This window comes from Diachasmimorpha longicaudata, chromosome 5, assembly GCF_034640455.1.
Source record: "Diachasmimorpha longicaudata isolate KC_UGA_2023 chromosome 5, iyDiaLong2, whole genome shotgun sequence".
NCBI lineage: Eukaryota > Metazoa > Arthropoda > Insecta > Hymenoptera > Braconidae > Diachasmimorpha > Diachasmimorpha longicaudata.
The window spans coordinates 8058533-8077584 of NC_087229.1; the positions used below are offsets into that span (position 1 = coordinate 8058533).

At 40.1% G+C, this 19052-nt stretch overlaps 5 protein-coding genes across 18 annotated transcripts in view; 3 read left to right on the top strand and 2 right to left on the bottom strand.

Moving 5' to 3' along the window:
* Window positions 1–8164, top strand: part of Axo (axotactin) — a 25345-nt gene extending 17181 nt beyond the window's left edge. For 4 of the 9 annotated variants that reach the window (XM_064121028.1, XM_064121030.1, XM_064121029.1 and 1 more), the window contains 10 exons: window positions 93–199; window positions 318–1228; window positions 1821–2404; window positions 2509–2703; window positions 2816–3463; window positions 3599–3874; window positions 4029–4228; window positions 4363–5716; window positions 5851–5927; window positions 6101–6961. In XM_064121028.1, coding sequence (XP_063977098.1) covers window positions 93–199; window positions 318–1228; window positions 1821–2404; window positions 2509–2703; window positions 2816–3463; window positions 3599–3874; window positions 4029–4228; window positions 4363–5716; window positions 5851–5927; window positions 6101–6493 — 4745 coding nt within the window. In that variant the 3' untranslated portion in view covers window positions 6494–6961. The other 5 variants (XR_010298969.1, XR_010298970.1, XM_064121032.1 and 2 more) reach the window with 5 other exon arrangements.
* Window positions 8085–9874, bottom strand: LOC135162532 (farnesol dehydrogenase-like). Its single transcript, XM_064121128.1, has 5 exons — window positions 9688–9874; window positions 9440–9608; window positions 9235–9361; window positions 8613–8742; window positions 8085–8540 (listed from the first exon to the last, which is right to left on the bottom strand). The coding sequence occupies exons 1-5, from the start codon at window positions 9817–9819 to the stop codon at window positions 8355–8357; spliced, it is 744 nt and encodes a 247-aa protein (XP_063977198.1). The 5' UTR covers window positions 9820–9874; the 3' UTR covers window positions 8085–8354.
* Window positions 9875–10281: 407 nt separating this feature from the next.
* LOC135162540 (FAD-linked sulfhydryl oxidase ALR) lies at window positions 10282–13087 on the top strand. Its single transcript, XM_064121141.1, has 2 exons — window positions 10282–10740; window positions 10916–13087. Exons 1-2 carry the CDS (start codon window positions 10657–10659, stop codon window positions 11321–11323), a joined length of 492 nt encoding a protein of 163 aa, XP_063977211.1. The 5' UTR covers window positions 10282–10656; the 3' UTR covers window positions 11324–13087.
* Window positions 11738–16696, bottom strand: LOC135162498 (endoplasmic reticulum metallopeptidase 1-like). Its single transcript, XM_064121063.1, has 9 exons — window positions 16121–16696; window positions 15381–15927; window positions 15162–15289; window positions 14927–15058; window positions 14726–14846; window positions 13572–14629; window positions 13168–13373; window positions 12974–13086; window positions 11738–12888 (listed from the first exon to the last, which is right to left on the bottom strand). Exons 1-9 carry the CDS (start codon window positions 16121–16123, stop codon window positions 12548–12550), a joined length of 2649 nt encoding a protein of 882 aa, XP_063977133.1. The 5' UTR covers window positions 16124–16696; the 3' UTR covers window positions 11738–12547.
* Window positions 16697–16832: 136 nt separating this feature from the next.
* On the top strand, window positions 16833–18748 carry LOC135162535 (putative gamma-glutamylcyclotransferase CG2811). 6 transcript variants are annotated; one of them, XM_064121134.1, is made up of 5 exons: window positions 16833–17237; window positions 17605–17835; window positions 17946–18086; window positions 18256–18377; window positions 18600–18748. In XM_064121134.1, the coding sequence occupies exons 1-5, from the start codon at window positions 17169–17171 to the stop codon at window positions 18634–18636; spliced, it is 600 nt and encodes a 199-aa protein (XP_063977204.1). In that variant the 5' UTR covers window positions 16833–17168; the 3' UTR covers window positions 18637–18748. The 6 variants fall into 6 exon arrangements, 4 of the variants coding, with proteins under 4 accessions (XP_063977204.1, XP_063977205.1, XP_063977203.1 ...); XR_010298979.1 differs by having other exon boundaries at window positions 16835–17237; window positions 18256–18499; XR_010298978.1 differs by having other exon boundaries at window positions 16836–17237; window positions 18256–18529.
* The last annotated feature ends 304 nt before the right edge of the window (window positions 18749–19052 follow it).

Consider the following 19052-nt stretch of genomic DNA (forward strand, 5'->3'; position numbering starts at 1 on the left):
CTAAGGCTTGATAACATGAGTTGGGAGAATTTCTTCTGATAAACTCTTTTGTTTCTCGTTTCTTGAATTGCATGAAAGCTTTCCCTTTTCAGCTGCCACTGTTTTGACACTCCGAGGGTCATCGTATGTTTCCTTCAGGGTTTACGATTGGAAAGATCGGGTGCATTCATCGGTGAATCTCATCAGCATTCAGTTCAAGGTACAGTACATGATACATTTGTTGTTGAAAAAATTTGGGGCCTAGAATTTCTTTGATTCTTTGAGTACTTTCATCGTGATGGCCTCCTGTCATAAAGTCGTACTTCCAACACTTTCAGACAAGATGGGACGACTCTGTCCTCTTCTATGCATCCGGGGAGATCGATGGGACACCCCACTACATATCAGCCTCGATAATGAACCGCAAAGTCCACGTCCACCTCGATTTCGGTCACAACTCAAAGCTCTCCACAATTTTAGGTGACAACGTGGCTAATAATGACTGGAGAAATTTCACAATTTTTCACAACCTGTCCAAGGTCTACGTCTCTCTGGACCGAGAAATGGACGTCCTGGAGATTCCTGGTGACAATCACTACATGATAATCGATCCGGAAATTTACATCGGTGGAGGACCCGAATTGCACAAGAAAAAGGGTCTCGTCTCCTTCAACAATTTCGCTGGCTCTTTGAAATATGTCTTCTTCAATGACAAATCCATCATTTACGAACTCAAGAAGTCCAATCCAATGGTTCATTATATTGGAGTTCTCGAGCCTGAATACTATGATACCGATGTCAAGGTCATTCCCATCACATACCCCTTTGCGGGAAGTCACATATGGTGGCCAACCAGATGGACAGACTCTCTAACACTTAACTTCGAGTTCCAGAGTTCAAAACCAGTGGCTGTTGTTGCCTCAGGTGATGTTAAAATGGGACAGAGTCTAGGGTATTGGGAAGTTAGATTGGTAAACGATGAAGTCTGGTTTCAATTGATTCCCGCGCTGACGGAAAACATCACGGTGATAGCATCAGTGGACAATACGACATCCTGGCACAAGGTAGAATTAAACTACACGAGAGGACAACTCACTCTGATCGTTGATTACCATCACCTCAAGTCCAGACAATTTCCCAGGATATTTCAACTGACTGATAAAGTTGTCATTGGAAGTGGCAAGAGTGATGCAGGACTTGTGGGGTGCATGAGGGATATCAAGGTCAACGAAGATATCGTCGAGCCCAGGTAAGCCTCAGTAGAATTTACGTACAAAATATTATCTTGTGAAGACGAGAAAATTTATAGCCAAAAAATATCCGATAACATTTTATTCAACTCGAGTTTTAGAGATAAAATTTTCCGCGGACATTGAACAGTTTATTTGTCATCCTTGAAAATACTCGCACGTTTGCGCGCTGCTAAAGCAAATTTGAGCAGTTGTGAAAGATATTTCAGAAAGGAATGAGATAGCGCAATCTAGATCAGAACCTTTTTCGTAGGTCCAGGTCTTATTTGGAAGTGCGGTCCCTATGATAAAGGGGCTATTTGCCTTAGATTCTCGGATACCGAACTTCGGGCGTTCAAAATATTGAAGTTATGAGTCATTTCAGGTTGTAACCGATCTCGCAAAGATCTCTAAGGGCGCAGAAAGAAGCTTTGATGAGTCAGAAGTAGTTACCGATTTTAGAACCTCGTAGTCTAACTTATTTCGACTGAAAAAAAAATTGTTGGAATAAAAATTGGTGAGCTCTTGCTCACGAAGGTGCTCTGTCGCACCTTCGTCCAGTCAATTCAGTCCGTTTGTGCGTTAATATTCGATCATATCTTGACATGATAGATACGTTATAAACACCGAGAGAGTCGTCGGAGAAGTCGCCTTGGACAACTGCCAGTTCGTCGATCCCTGCAAGCGACCCAATACCTGCGAACATGGGGGCAAGTGTTCGGTGAAGGAGAATCGAATCACATGTGACTGCAAGGATACTGGTTACATCGGCAAAAATTGTCACTTCACTCGCTATCGAAAGACTTGCGAAGAGTTGGCTCTATTGGGCTACTCCAAGGACGGAGCTTACAAGATTGATATCGATGGAAATGGGCGCTTTCCACCTGCCATCGTAAAGTGCGAATTCCAGAGCATTGAGGATGCCACCAAAACTATTGTAGAGCATAATCTACCCTCACAAGTCGACGTACGGTCGAGCACCGAGAAAGACTTCTCTTTTAATATTACGTATCGAGAATTCACCGCAGAGATGCTGCAGGAATTGATCTCTCATTCGTTATACTGTAGCCAGCATGTGAAGTATGATTGCTATAAAGCACCTCTCGAACTACATAGCGCTACTTGGTTGCAGGGATCCAAGGAGACCATTGTCGATTATATTGGGAACGTTAATAGAGGATCCTGTCCCTGCGGAAGTAAGTGGAACTTAATCACGAAAATTAACTTGAGACGTATGAACTAATTTCACAGATCACACTATGACGCCTTCTTAATTAATTGTCATCATGATTTTTTATAGTGAATAAAACTTGTGTTAATCCTGATCTGAGCTGCAATTGTGACGTCTCCGCGGGTAAATGGCTATCTGATGAGGGACATTATGAAAGTCCTGACTCATTGGGGATAACTGGCATGGTCTTTCTCCAGCAGAAGGATCTTGAAGAGGATGCAACGGGACGAATTACGCTTGGTCCTTTAGAATGTGTGGAAACCAGTAAGATATTTATCTCCGCGGATATTTTTGATCGATCATTCTTACATCGTCATAACTGCTCGGGGAATCCCTCCTTCTTCCTATATACAATGGCTCCCTTCTTATTTTTTAGATACACAAAAGTACGTAGTAACATTCACGACATCCCAGTCTTACATCGAAGTTCCGGGTTGGAGAAAAGGCGACATAGCTTTCAGCTTCCGAACAACTGGAGAAAAAGCAATTCTTCTCTATCAACCGCCAATCAGAAGCAACTATCCCTCCTTCATGGTCGCCCTGACTTCTGATTATCGATTGACATTCAATTTCACACTGAACACAGGCACAAATCGCGAGTTGGAAGTGAAAAGTCGAAGGAAATTGAATAATGGAGAATGGCAGAAGATCTGGATTGATTACAACGATTACCACGTTAGATTTATGATAAATACGGACTTTCAAATGGTAGATCTGCTCCCTGAAGAGGAGTTCGGACCCTTCGAAGGGTCGATGTTCATCGGTGGAGCCACGGCTGAGCATCTCAAGACTTCTGAAGTGAAACAGGGCCTTATCGGGTGCTTCAGAGGGCTAGTAGTGAATGGGGAAATTTTAGACATTCACAGCTACATGTCTGTTCACTTATCAGAGATCATCAAGGATTGCAAGCCCTCTTGTCAACCCAACAAGTGCCAAAATGGCGCGAGATGTGTTGAGTTGTGGAGTAATTTCGAATGTGTCTGTGAGAATCAGTGGGCGCATCAAGGCACTTTCTGCGAGACCAGTAAGTACTTTTAAATGTTTTCTTTTCACTAGTACTGGAATTCGAATAAATTTGAAAAGCAAACATTTATATTGAGGTCCTTGGCCGGCGTGAGGGCTTAATGACCAAATTTTGAGATATCTATTCTCTTTACAGATATTAATAACAAAGCATTGACGTTCACCTCGCCGGGTGCATTCCTGAAGAAGAACTACTTTGGCACTGGTGTTGACGAGGAGAGACTCCTGTTGAAGAGAATGCCGCTAGAGAATATCCTGATAAACCTGAGGACATACGACACTCACTCCCTCATTCTCTATGCCAACGATCATCTCAACAACTTCGTTCACCTCTACATATCCAACGGAACGAGCATCGTCTATCTATTTAACGCCGCCAACGAGATCAAGAACATCACCGTCCAGTATCCAGGTGGGCAACCGTTTTCTTCTACGAAGGAACTACTTCTACTACTACCAAGACGAATTCGAAGAGACACTTGAGTGACTGACGTAAGATCTGAACCCATCAAGTGACTCGTCGTGTCGATTATTAAAACGAACCATTTTTCATTGATTTCTTTTAGGTTTGAGTACAGGAATATCTGTACAAATAGCTATTGTCAGAGGGGAAAAGACAACGACACTTCACGTGAATGATCATAATATCACGATTGATGCTGTACCCATTTTATTGGATTCTTATTCCAATAAACCGTGGATCAATCCGGAGAAGGAAGTTTTAGCACCGCAGAGGCCACCTGCGCCTCCAATGGATTATTTTCAGGTATTGCTTCCTAGACAGATCTCTTAGAAATTTTTAACAACTCACTTAAGACTAGTGCGATAAGGAGACACAAGTCTGGCAAAAAAAAAACAAAATTTACACATCATGATGTAGAGTAATAAATTTTGGATCAGGTGAACCTCGGAGGTTTCGATCCAGATAACCTCCTCCGCGTCGGCAAAGAGGGCCAGTTGATCCAAGGCTACGTAGGCTGCCTCCGAGGTCTGATGATTGCTGAGTACCTAGTGGACCTTCCGAATCTCGCCAGCGAGGCAAACCACGAGGGCTCCAAGGGCGTTCTTCCCAACTGCCAGATGAAGTGCGACGCTGTTCCCTGTAAGAACCTAGGGATTTGCATCGAAGATTTCGGCAAACAAGAGGCCTCCTGCAACTGCGAGCTGACCTCCTACTTCGGTGAGAACTGCGCTGATGAGAAGGGCGCGGATTTTGGAGGCGAGAGCCTCCTTCAAAGGGGATTTGAACTCGATGGAGAAGTGAATCAAATCAAGGTCCAGTTGGCCTTCTCTACGAACGATCTGCGTCAGAGGACATCGGCACTTCTACTCCTGCAGACAGAAAACCGCAGGAGTTACTACCTCCTGGTGGCCCTGACCTCCGAGGGACAATTAATTTTCGAAGAAGACCGAGAGGGTTCTGCTTATGGGGTCAGGGTTAATGATAGAAACTTCCTGAATGGAGCCAGACACAGTGTGTACTACGTCAGAGACAACAACACAGTGACACTTCTGATAGATCGAGAGCCGGTTCAATTGCTTCCTATTCCTGTCCTCAGCATCACTGAGGATGAAGAAGACGGTGGAGAGGAGGAGGATCCAGCGGCCAGTGAAGAGCCCAGCGTTCAGTTGGGCTGGGTAAACACCTCCGATCATCGGTTTTCTCTCTATAAAGGGTACACTGGATGTCTCAGTAATGTTGTTGTCTCGATCAATGGGGGAACCATGATGAAGCCTCTGGAGGAATACATGTTGTTCACGAAAAAAGGGAGTGAAACAGTGAGGGCGACGAGCCCAGCTGGAGTCAGGAGTGCCCAGTGCTCGTTCTTCCATGTGCAACCTCGAGGACCAGAACCCCCAAGGAATGACAGCGTTGATAATGGCAAGAATTGGGATGCAGGAGCTCCGGGGAAGATTCCCTACAAGTCACTTTATCATGATGAGACTGAGGAGGAACAGGGAGCTGGGATGTACATTTTTATTGGGCTTTGTTGCATCTTTGTCGCAGCGGTTTTGGCTTGCAGTTATGAGGTCTGGAGAAGTGCCAGGAGGGACAGGAAGAGGAAGCGGAGGGCCAGAGCTGCTGCGATGGCAGGTGGTGGATCTCCTGGGGGGTCGCAAAGGTGGCAAGCTACTGAGGGGAACTCGGTGGGGAAGACTGTCGGATTTAAAGCGGTTATCGAGGAGGAGAAGAGGCCCAACGGGACACATAAGGTGCTGAATGATGTGGGGGAAAACAAGGTTCATATTAAAGGTATGGATTAAAGATTTGGAGGGTGTTTTAAGGGGAGAGTGGATGTGATTAAAGTGTTCAATTTATAATGAGAATATTTCGAAAGAATCATTACAACCTTTGATTTGATCAATTTTAATTTAATTTGTTTACAGAAGACGAACCCGAGAAGAAGGAGCTTCTAGGGGTAAATACAGGCCTCGTCAGTAAACCTGCGAAACCAAATCCATTTGTAATTTCTTTAATTACCTTCAAATTTAAAAAGCCTGGTGCTTGGCGCTTGAATTATCTGCATGAGATAACGATTTCGAGTTCGCATGTTGCTTTCTACGGGTCGAGAAGGGGATGCCCCACCCCAACCCAGCGAAATATCCACCTTCATTTATATTTCTCCTTAATTTTCAGTCAATGGAAGATCTGACGGAAGAGCCAGAGTTGGAGGAGAGAGAACAGGAGGAAGAAGAGGAAGAAACGACTGACCTAAGTGTCGTTAGTAATCCTGAGGTCGAAGTTCTCGTCAAACCCCCTCCGGTAAGAAATCAACTTCACCAGCGCGAGCTTCGTGGCATCTCACCCTCGGGAAAACGTCTGTTGGAGACTAATTTCTCAGTCACTGGGCTCAATGAGATAAAAACCAATGAATTTATAACCGGGGTTTCCATTGAGGATAATCGTAAGGGAAACGAGAGACCATTGAGTCTGGATCTTACTGGATCTGTTTTGGGACATGTCAGGCGACCTGAGAGCATTCATGGGGAGAGAGTCACTACTAAATTAATCGATTTCCCAATGATGTGATTGAAACGCTCATTATAAGTCGAAAATCATTTTCTTTGGTTGGATTGAATATAGAGGAAGGTTTCCGGTGTGGGAACATTTCAAGACCTAGAGGTCTACTTGACTAAAGAAAATGATTTCTACATTGTAAACAGGGCAAAACGACTGAAAGAAAGTCCCAAAATGTCGTGAATTATCTCATCAAACAAAAAATTCTTCGAACGGGGCGTAATAATCACAAAAAAATTAATTTATGAGCTTGGATTCATCAGCTAGGAACACCTGCAATGTTTTAATTTATTCGCGCTTATAAATAAACATGTGTACGTGTAAATGCTTAACATCGGTGGCAACACATCTCAATGTGACTTAATTAAACAACGAACCACTCATTATCATTATTTTTATGTTCATTTAATTTTGTTTTTTTTTTATTGTAAAAAAACAGGCGTAAATTTATTTTTAGTTGCAATCATTGCTACTGAACGTTTTCAGATTATCATGTGGTCTAAAGAGAATATCGAGGAGAATGAGAATGTGATACCGTTAAACTCCATAAGGAAATCTCCGGAAACGCAAGTGACGTTTCAGCTTTAGAGGTATCACGAATTTAATTCTCCAGAAATAAATCTGATTGATCCAGTCATTGTTTGGACGTAAAGAAGAGAATGAAAATTAACTTAATTTTTAGTGCCTAAGAACTGATAGAAAATAAATATTTTGAATAAATAATAGAGAAATAATAGCATGTTATACCAGAAAAATAATCAAATATACGAATTATCATCCAACCGCTTGTTCTGCAGAATATTATATCTTTAGTTCACATTCGTCGATGATTATTTATATTTATCATTTACATCATTTCATCGCATGCACAATGCTTTGGGCTGCTTCTTGATTTTGCAGTACTGTGGACATAGTCTGAATTAATTAATTTGTTGTATCGGCGTGCGTCGGGATGTGGAGTGAGCTTGACCATGTGAAGAGCCCTTCACGTTTCTTCATGTTGCATTTTGTGCTTTTTCATCATTGATGTCCGTCATTGATGATTGATAAGGAGAGAATTTATTTACAGGGACCTTTTATCCAAGGAAGACAGGCTAAATCACAAGCCACAACTCCAGGTTCGTTTATCATTTATTCATTTATTAGTTGAATGATTGATTGTTTTAATTCACATTGCAGAAGGCACAAAGATGAAGGCATGGAATATGGCTCCAATATTTCTCGCTACGGACATGCGAACATTTTCGAATCCGTTGAGCTACCTCGGCGGTCCTCGACTCCACCCAAAAAATCGAACATCCATTGAGTCCATCCTATCCCTGGATTAATTGATTTAAAGAATGAGAAAAATTCCACAGAAACAAGAAATTAACCATTCGGATATTACAGTAGGTATTGTGTCGAAGAGACAGCGGTGAGGTGAATGATCCCTAGTCACATTCCCATCTCTCCCTTCAGAGCCCTCAATGCAGACAAAAATGTAAGATTAAATGTAAATTGAATGGTATTAATACGATGTCATAGACTGCCTTGTGTAGTTTTAGTGATAAAAACAATTGATAACTATTAATTAAGGAGTGATGTCGATATTTTCATTACTGAATTTCCTGTTACACCATGTTTAATATTCTATCATTACACCATTGATAGATTGATGAATAAAGTATTATTCTGAATATTTAATTTTTTTACATTTCTTTTTTTAGGTCGCGTTGACGGGAGTAGTTGTAGGTGCATTTTTAGATTTCTTTTTGTTTCTTTTCCAAAAAAAGGGCGCCCTATCTCGATTTCAGAACGAAAATTCACACTGTAAATCAAAATTTCTCGACTACAAAGAAACCATGATTCCCAATATCTTCCAGTAAGAAAATATTTAAAATGCACTCTCCCCCAAAGGCCTAATTATTAACTCCGTGATTTGCACTCTCTGTGGTGTTCCCAGAACATAGATAATAGAATCGGCTATGTCCTCAGGTTTGAGAACGGGTCCCTTGAGCCCAGGCGCCTCATCCGAGTATGGTTTAAATATTTCAGTTTCCACCAGCCCTGGACTTAAACTCTGAAATTGAAGGGCGTTGATTGATTAACAAACGAATTTAAATGTCAGTAATGGCTGTAAAATAGGACTAACCGTTACTCGAATATTCTGTCCCATTAGCTCACGCTGAAGTGCCTCTGTAAAGCCGGTAATTCCATGTTTTGTCGCTCCGTAGATATTTAAAGAAATTTCATTAAAAATGTAGACGCGATGACCTTGTATGCTAAAAATTATACACTTTTGCTAATCGTCGTTCTCAATGTATATTAAGATACGATGTCACATCACATATGATAAACCCCGGCTTCCGCTTTTTTCCGTAGTAATGGAATCTCGTTACCCATTTTTTTAATTCGTTGTAATACTAGCTTTTTGCTAATTACGTTTTTGCTTATGCGGAAAACTTCTCTCGACAGATTTTTTTATTTGAGATATCGTGCGCTTAGTAATTTTCAAACTATGAATTTGTCAATGAAGGTAGAAACTTCCTTTTTAAAGAAGTCTTGTGTCCTGTGGACTATAATACTGTAAGACCTAGTGAGCTGGACGCTATGCGTAACAGCCATTAGACAAAATTGGATATTTCAATGCTCGACCATGAGGAACTGTTCTCGCAAATATCAGATAACAAGACGAGCCGAGGACGAGCTCGGTAATAATATGAAGCAGAAACTTTCTGGTCGGCTAATAATTATATTCGCAAAACTGGACGTACCTGTTTATGTTGATGATGTGCCCTTCGCACATATCTGGTTGCATCATTTTGACAGCTGCTATGGCGCAATGAATCGAGCCCATTAAATTAACATCCACTATGTTCTGCCAGATTTCTGCTGTCGTTTCTGTTCAAATTATTCATCTGTTGTTTAACTCTTCCTTATAAATGTTAAATTGATATTATTGATTGCAGCGTTTGATACCAGTGAAATTGCCGGTGGTTAGACATCCAGCGTTGTTGATAAGAACTTGAACGGTGCCCACGTTCTGTTTGATCCAGTGGAAGGCTTCGGTGATGCTATCCTTCTTACTGAGATCGCATTCTAATGCATAGAGCTTCCCTTTAGCATTCGCCAAATCCTTCATGTCGTCCTGAGTAGAATCCAAAAATTTATAAAATACAGGCGACTACAAACAAGCAGTTGACATAACATAATTGATTATCACTCACCAGCATCTTCTGCTTTCTCCTCGCAAGTCCAACCACTATCATTCCATGTTCGAGGAGGGCCCTAGCCGTGGCCAGACCAATTCCAGCCGATGCTCCAGTAACAACGGCAATTTTTCCAATCCAACGGTTCATACTTACCGAGAACAAGATTAATGACAAATCGGCGATGGATGAAGACCTTCTAAACTGATAGTTGAACTGGCAAGCTAATTTATAACTGCACGGCGGACCACCAGTTTTTTTTGCAATGTAGTAGAGAGCACTATACTTAGATGTAAACGTATGTCATTTGGTATTTTCTGAAAGTGCATGACTTCCCCGGAATAAAAGAAATTACATGCGGTTCAGAAATTATGGCAGCGATGTGTGTCATTGCAAAAAATATTCTACCAAAATTCTGTTTAGTTATTTTTACAAATTCTGTTTTTTGGCAGTCGTATGTAGAAGAAGTTTTACGAATAGTGAAGATCCGAATTTCACATCATGGAAAACTTCAAAGTTAAATTTTTTTTTGAATTATTACGAAACTCCGAAAATTCAAATCGCTAATTAGAGAACTTGTATTACCGACTACCGGCAAGTGGAGCCTTAACCACCGGGCAGTATTGTATTCCCAAGCCAAAGAAAGAAATGCAAAAGTCAGCATTTCACTATCAACGGGAATGGGTCAACTATTAATGATTTATGATAAACTATAAGTTTTCCTTCATTAGAAAATTGATTAATTTTTATTCGGTGGAGAAAGCAACCTGGAGCTACTTATTTTAGCATATTCATCCTCATTGGTAGTGTTGGACGAATCAGACGGGAGTGATGTGAAACATGTGACAGTGTAACACTCAGCATGGTGTCAGGTTATGGACAATGATGATTTTCAATAAATAACACTTGTCCATCATTATGTACAACTAGTGCCTTCAATGTTATTTGATTACTGAACAAAATTTCTGAGACTTGAGACCAAAAACCATGGTTGAGGAGAAGCCTTGCAGAACATGTACGGATTTTAGAACTTGGGCTAAATCACAGAAAAAAACCTATGAGGCAGAAAAGGTAATTGGTGATAGTTTCGATGACTTGGAAATCATTGTCGAAGATCTTCTCTGTATATATCTATCTGAATTGTTATTTCTTTGCACGTGCTGCGTTCAGTCTGTCAAGTCTCAGAGAATTGAATGTCATAACGTGGCTATAATGAATTTCCATTTTTGCTATTTATGGATTCCAGCAAGATAAAAATGATCGACAGGGAACAACAGACAATTCAGCGATAACAGCTGCAGAGCGTAATCAGCAGAATTGTCCCCTTGACAAAGATGAGCTGGGCACAGCAACGTGGTCATTCCTACATACCATGGCAGCCTACTTTCCGGAAAAACCCACCCGAGAACAAAGCAATGATATGAGAACATTTTTCGATGTATTCTCAAAATTTTACCCCTGCAGCACGTGTGCAGAGGATTTGAGAAAACAATTAGAGATAAGACCACCTGATACCAGCTCTCAGATGGGCTTGAGTCAGTGGCTCTGTAGAATTCACAACGAAGTCAACAAAAAACTTGGTAAACCAATTTTTGATTGCAAACTCGTCGACCAAAGGTGGAAAGATGGTTGGCAAGATGGTTCATGTGATTGAAATTCATTGAATCATCTGGAATGTAGCTGGAAAAGCGAGCCATTTGACTAATTGTATTATTTCTTGACATCAAAATTATTCCCATTGTAAATAGAATTCATTCGAAGAAAAAATAAAGCAACTTCCGCAACAAATTCCTTCTTTGTGTAAACAGCTATTCTACAGAAAACATAAAGGAAGTGAAGTCTGCATCAAGCACTGATCAAAATATTTACACATTACTATGTCATTTTTAAAAATAAATCGTTCTCTGAGTCGACACATTGACTCCCCCAAAAAAAATCATAAAATATCGATAGTCAAAAGTCCATGGGGACTTCGATTAGAAACTATTATAGGTGGAAATTCAAGAAAAAAAAATTGTGTATATTCTCCAATTATATTTATAGCAGTCTGAACATGGAGTCCGAAGAATTTTTTTTTAGTTACATTTGGCGGTGTTTAATATTGAAGAGAATTTGTAATCGCCCCGAGGCCTAGTGAACGATGTAAGACGGTGATAGATGTACGTTGAATAATACCTTCTGCATCAATTGTGGAATGGATCTATTCTCCACTTATCATCGTGAAATAAAGACCACGGGGAGGGACTGTGTACTACTATTGCAATTATTCATACTGTAGTAACTCGGTCAAGGATAATTAAAGATAACGAAGTTTTTTCCTGATGAGGGCTCGAAGTCTTAGATTAAAATCTATAATTATTTGATATTTTACTCATTGGCGCAAGACCGACGAACTCGTGACTCATTTCATTTACGACAGTCCATACCACCATACATTTATATTTTTTGCAATGCTTTGGTTAGACTGTGCCTATAAAAATTCTTGACAAGAATTTTCTATTTCTTTCTAGAGGTTTTTGATATTCAGAGAAATTTCTGTTGTGTACCATCGTAAGTCCAAGCATACGCTATTTTTTCTTATTATTTGTTTTTGAGCATATAATGTAAACAAGCAGGAGCGAATACTGTGAAAGCATATACAACAAATATTTATCCATTACGAATTAATTCAAAGTATAATCTAGAAGAACATATTCGTGCAATATCAAAATCTGTAGGCACTCTATGTTTTCATGTATCGCTCGATATTAACTTATCATTAATATTTAATTTAATCTAGTGATTTTTACTTCTGCACTAAATATCACTTTGTGCATTCATTCATACCAATTAGTAATAATTTGAAAAATATATTCACGATAAACGTTGCTTATTGCTGCTAAAACTCCCAGGAAGTGTATGATGCTGTCCAGGGAGTGATTACAGTCCAGGGGGGAAATTGGCTGAGAAAACTTCTGAATCTCTTGGATTTTTGATTTTCACCATGCAAAAAATGTCCTGCCAGGGCAATCGTCAGAAGTGAATCATTGTGGATTTCTGGCACTTTGAGTTTTATCGAGAAATTGTAAGGAATGCAGTTCATAGTACAAGCGTAATAAATAAAGTAAACGTCCCTGTTGTTCCACGAGGGGCAGGGTAAAGGGTCTCCATGTACTATTGTCCATTGCTTTAATTTCACCCCTTCGTAAGGTGATAATATTATTCCTATGTGATCGGGACCTAAAAAATTCATTAACCAGTGATAAATGTGTTGAGTGGAGAGCCGTAAAACGTGAACACAGATTGAGTTTTAATTTATATTTACCTGTGATATTGAATGTAAATGTCACGTAATCCTTGTTAACTATTTTAGATATTAATTCTAGTTTTGTAGGAATTTTTATAAGTGGCGCAGGTCCAGGTATCCAACTTGTTTTCCTGAGAATCGACAATTAATTACCATCTTAACGACCGTGGTGTCTAAAAAATTTATCGGAAAAAAATAAACCAGTATCTTACCACAAAAATGTTGTGACAGGCATTAAGTATGGTAAACCACAGAACAGCTGCTCCTTGCAGTCTTTAACAGTGGGAATAATAGCTCCAACTTCTGGTACCATCGCCTCGACACTGTGCGGGCTGTTCATATCCAAATCAACTATCCAAAATCCCGCGCCTGAGTACCGAAGGCTGCCATTCGCGTTATAATAAGCTCGTTGAGTATGCTGCAATACAGTAAATCATTATCGAATTATTCCCCAAGGCTCAAAGTAATTATTCTAATTAACTGGAACGTATGAAGAGGTTTCATATTGAACATTCCGTATTTTTCCAGATCACTATGCACCTACACTATAAATACTACTGCCACTATCTATTTCCCTTTTGGCTAAAATCTTATCTTACCAAATTGTACGACTTACTATGATCATGAACCGTTGAGGAGCCGGTGAATTAACATCTCCGCTGTATGGAAATCCTAGCGGTGTCAGGATCAGGACCGCAGCCGATAATAAAAATAGCCCTGTCATCATGCTGATGACCCGCCCAGCGTTTTTCACCAGCAGTACTATTGGCATGGTGAAACTGAGTAAAAAGCAGAAGAGAATGGAAATCATATTTGCTATAACTACTTCGGTGTTCACACTCGCCCCAGACCGTCCCATAATGGGTATGAACAGGTAGAGAGCTCCGATAGCCAAGTAGAAGGACTGAATATACGGTAAACTGAGGATTCCCACTTGATAGCCCAGCCATCTCCAGTCTCTCCATTTCTTGAAGAAACTCTGTCTAATGATGTTCCCGACGGCAGGAAAAAACACCCAGTGGAGCGGAATGAATCCGGATCGAATTTCCAGGAAAACGCAGGCGAGTAGAATCAACATCCAGATAATACTGTAGGCATCGTAGTAAATGTGATACAAAATCCACGAAGAATTAACTTCTTTCTTCTGGTAACTGCCAGCAAACATGAACCACAACATTGACGTTGACATTGTGGGACAGACGTATAAAAAAAATAGCCAAGCTGGTCTTGAATACCAACTCATAACTTTTCCAAGCTTCGTGAGGACTAGAGCAATCAAAGTCATTGAGATCATTGAAATCAGCCAGGAACTTAAAATGACTCCAATACTGAGAACAACTTGACGTGTGTAACTGTAGTACTTCAAATCTCTTGGAACATTATCGATATTCAGATAAATTGAGTAGGCGCCTATGAAGATGCTCAGGAGGTTGACGATGTTTGCAACATACTGGGGCCAGCGGACAACAAAAGCTCCCAAGAAATCGAAAAACACGAGACTGCCAGTGTGGCTTCGGAGCTGAGTGTTGCCGAGGTGGTGGCTTGCAGTAATGCCCTGGGAGAGAGCCAAAATATTGTCCCCTGTTCGTTGAAGAGAACCTAGTGGAATCTGCTGCACTGTGTCAAAGCGCGTATGATAAACGTAACCATTTGTTGACCACGCGAAATCTACACCTGAATTGTAAAAAAATAATGGGAATGGAAATTATTGCATTGAGCTAAAAAATATCAGTCTGAATTCGAATTATGGAAATGCAGCAAACAACCTACCCGAGACTTTTCCAAAGTCCCTGAATATACGAAAATCAGTGTCACCTGGTACAATTCCACTCTGAAATATTTCTTGGGCCAGTGAAGAGGCGTATGGATACGGAACCATTTCTGAATAAGTCTCAAAGGGTAGAAAGAATCATATTAACCAAACATTTCCACAAAATGTACATTGAAGGTAAGTTGCAATGATATACATACCTCAATCATCCATGGATCATCAGGTCCAGCCTGAAAAAGTAATTCTCTTCCTCCCGCACCGCAGGCTTCCAAATTGATGAAAGCTTTAATCTCCTTGGCCCATGGATGTTGTGTTATGAATCCATGAGAAGCCTGAATACAACAATCTGATCAATGATAATTTTAATCCTTTTTTGGGCATGCCAGAGAATATCCTGAATGTCCCAGTTAAAAGCACTAGCCACTTTGCATTTACCTGTAATAAATTCTCCTCAGCACCATTAAAGAGAAAAATAATGTTATTTCTGAGAATCTTTGGACTTTGAGCCATGACTCGGAGTATCTCAAGCATGACAGCACAGCCTGCACCATCGTCAGATCCTCCTAAATTCCCCAAACAACCGAACGAATTAATATATAAAATGTAAATAATTGAAATTACCATTGAAATGTTTCTGAAGTGGTTTTTACTCACCAGGACTCTCGACAAATGAATCAAAATGACAGTTCAACAGCAGACTGTGTTCGGCCCATCTCCTGGGTCCCAGCTTGACGATAACATTCTGTACATTCCTATAAACATTCGTCATGCCATCCAAAAACTTAAGTGGAAATGCTCCGCTATGTTTCGTGATATCAACCGTTATTTTATGATTATCACTGATTTGCGCAGTTATGTCATTAATGACTGCTGTGAGATAATTAACAGCGAGTACTTCATTTTCATAACTTCCTGCAACTCTAGGCCCAAGTGACGTCAAGTTTACTATATGGTTCATAGCCCTTTCGGCGATAAATCTTCCAGCGTGGAGGCCTTCATTATTCATCAGTTTCGGCTCAGGTAAATGTTTTTCCACCACAATAATTAATACAGAGACTGATAGAAAAAAAGTTATGACAAAGAGAAGATGCTGGGTATCATTTGGTGAAGATATTCTCCTTGGCATGAAGCCCGGGAGGGGCTGGAGGGGTCCTTCGGAGGTTCTTAGGGCCCGATTTTGACGAAATCTCAATCCCTCCTTCTGGAAATGGAATGATAAATGATAGAGGCGGTTGCCTCCTTGATGCAATTGTAATTGTCTAGGGGAATTTTCCGAAAGTCCTTATAGTCTAGATTTAAAGGCTTACCCGTTGTTTATTCACTTTTCAATTTTGTAAGGCTAAATTTGCAATACGCTGAGGTTATAAGAAAAAAGTTATGAAGGATTTCCTTACCATTTCACTGTTTTGATGATAAAGATCGGATATTCAAGTAAAGGTGCAAATAATTTCTCGCAGTCATCAATTTCTATTTCAACTCCACCACCACAATTCTATTGCATCCTGACGGAGTCGTTCACAAACTCAATGTACCGCATGTTGATTGGTTTTTTTGGGTAGCCTAGACACGTATACTTGCAAAATTTTTGCCTTCCGGTGCCGGATTGCTTACACTGTGTGACTTAAGTCAGAGGCGTCAAACACAGCGAACGTTCTGTCTTTTATTGTTCAATGTTCCAAGATAACTCATTTGTGTTTCCGGGTCCACTTTTCTGGCTCCAATGTTCATAAATCCCAGCGAATGTTTCGACTCATTACTTCCCACACAGGTCAAAGGGCTCTTCTGTTTATTGCTTTTTTTAATTATTCAGAGGAGTGTAGATGCCAACCGTTGTATTCGGACAAGCGTCCACCACTTGCAAAAAGGGTTGCATGACACTAGCGACATATTTATGATACCAACCAATGATAAGAAGTCAATAGGTTAATCTGAAGTAGACCCTGACGTCAAGTTATCTCCAAATGGTATTTGCTTAGCTTCTGATGAAGCCAATTAATATAATTGTGCTACAGCAATGATTGGTGCACGCATTATTCAATTCTTAACAATTTTGGCAAGACAATTGCTCCTCTACTAGGAACATCGGGCTACCAGGCAACCTTTTGCATTGCCGATATAATAAATGTGATCGTTGTTATCATACCGACGTGAGCGCCCCCCACCAGGACTACTCGTTGACACCCTCACTGGCTGATTACAACGGCGTTTGTTCGGGACTCCTTCACTGTATTTTCCTTGATTCTGATCCTTGTGTAATTCCATCAACCCATGGGAAATTAATATTGACATTTATCTTATCACTAATTTATTCCAGTGTACAAAGTAATAATCAGGTATTTTGATACATAGTGCCCACGACCGAGTGTTAACAATGTTGAATAGTGACAAGGTTTATTTTTATGTTGTGTATATCAAAATAGTATATACTGTTTCATAAATTTTATGATGGCATCGAATCATTATTACTTCGCAATGTTTGGTGTACTTTTTATTTTCTCAATATTTTTCCTGGTAATTGCTTGCTTTGCGTCTAATAACTATCGTGCTTCATTAAGATGTGCGCTGAGAAAAAAAATTCTTCATCCAAGGAATTATTGTCTTTGGAATAGTTCTCCAAACTTGTTATTCCCTGAAGGTGCCAAAGAAGATGACTAAACAAATCATTGTCTCAAGAAATAAGTTCCTGGCAAACAATTTTTTTTCTCAGCCTGAATGTTTAAATTTCCACATTTATATTAATTGTTAATTATTCATTCATTTCCCCACGGTGGGCTGAGGTATTCAATTTTTGTTTTGGGGCGTCTGCGCCTCTTGATTATTGTTTAATCTCTGATGGCACTGATTGCACTCATTTGTCTAATTGTGATTGTTCTCCAAGGTGAGTGGCGAGACAAACGACATGTACGAGAGTTTATTCCGGAGCCCACTGAAACGTGTGTTCGTTTATGGTACCTTGAAACGTGGACAACCTAATCATGAACTTCTCAGCAGTAGTTCGAATGGATACGCCAAGTTCATTGGCATTGGTAAAACCCTCCATAAGTACCCGCTGGTGATTGCTTCCAAGTACAACATTCCCTTTTTACTTAAACATCCAGGAGTTGGTCATGTAGGTACTCGAAATGTGATCAGGGAGCTGGGTGAAGTTTAAAGATCTGGATTCCTTGGGATGGAAGTGCAGTTATTGAATAATTCTTAGATTTTTCAATTATTCTACAGCAAATCCTTGGAGAACTCTATGATGTGGATTCAAAGATGATGGATAAACTGGACGAGCTGGAGGAACATCCGTCGTTCTACGTGAGGACTGAGGAAGATATCATAATGGCTCGAGATAAGAAAGACGTTAACATTGAACAGGTATTGAGAACTTCTCCACCAATTTCTTTTATTTATCAATCGGTAACTTCGTGCGTGAAACGACTACGTGTGAGATACTGCTAATTGAGTTATAAGATAATCGAAAAAATAAATTGGTCTCCCAATTTTATAATTTGATTACTGACTATTCTACTTGTCTTTATTTCAGATAGGATGCGTGACCAAAGCCTGGACTTATTTTCTTCCCAAATTCAAATCAAATCTCTTACAGTTACCAATGTACTCATCATACGCCAGTGAAGGAGTCCACGGGCTAAAATATGGCGAAAGGTATCTGCGTGATAAAAATTACGATCATCGAGCCGAGGTCCAATAATGTTTGGCAAATTAATGACTGGTTTTATTTGGTCTTTCGTGAGAGAGATAAAAAGAACATTTCGTGCAGCTCATAAGTAATGCTATGAACTGGAATTTGTTATAGGGTGACAAACAATATTTTTTATTATCACATCGCGAATGAAAAATTATTCAATAATTGAATATTCTTTACAGTCAGGGTCATTCAGCCAAACCCGAAGAAGTCATGTGAGGCTGCCGTTAATCGCTTGCAGACGTCTCACCTGAATAATTGTAAATAATTATGTAATCATTTCAAAATTTCTATTTAAGAGATTATAATAAAACTAATGTTTTCAATAAAACCGAGTGACTATAAATAAAAAAATGGATGATCCGGAATCATGAAGGGGGAACGTAGTTAACTGGGCTGGGGGCTTTTTGCCCCCAGAAAAATCGCGAATTGCCTCGCAAATTGAACGCCTTATCGACAGGCACGTTCACAATTCTAGTTCATGCGCGATCACTACGAAACTTTGCGGTTGAAGGCACTCCATAAGCGTCAGCAACTTCCCCTTAATGTCTTTCGATTTGAAAGGGATATGATGATGATAAAGAAGAGATTATAATTACCCGTTAAGGAGAGGGGAACGTGAAATTTTTTATTCC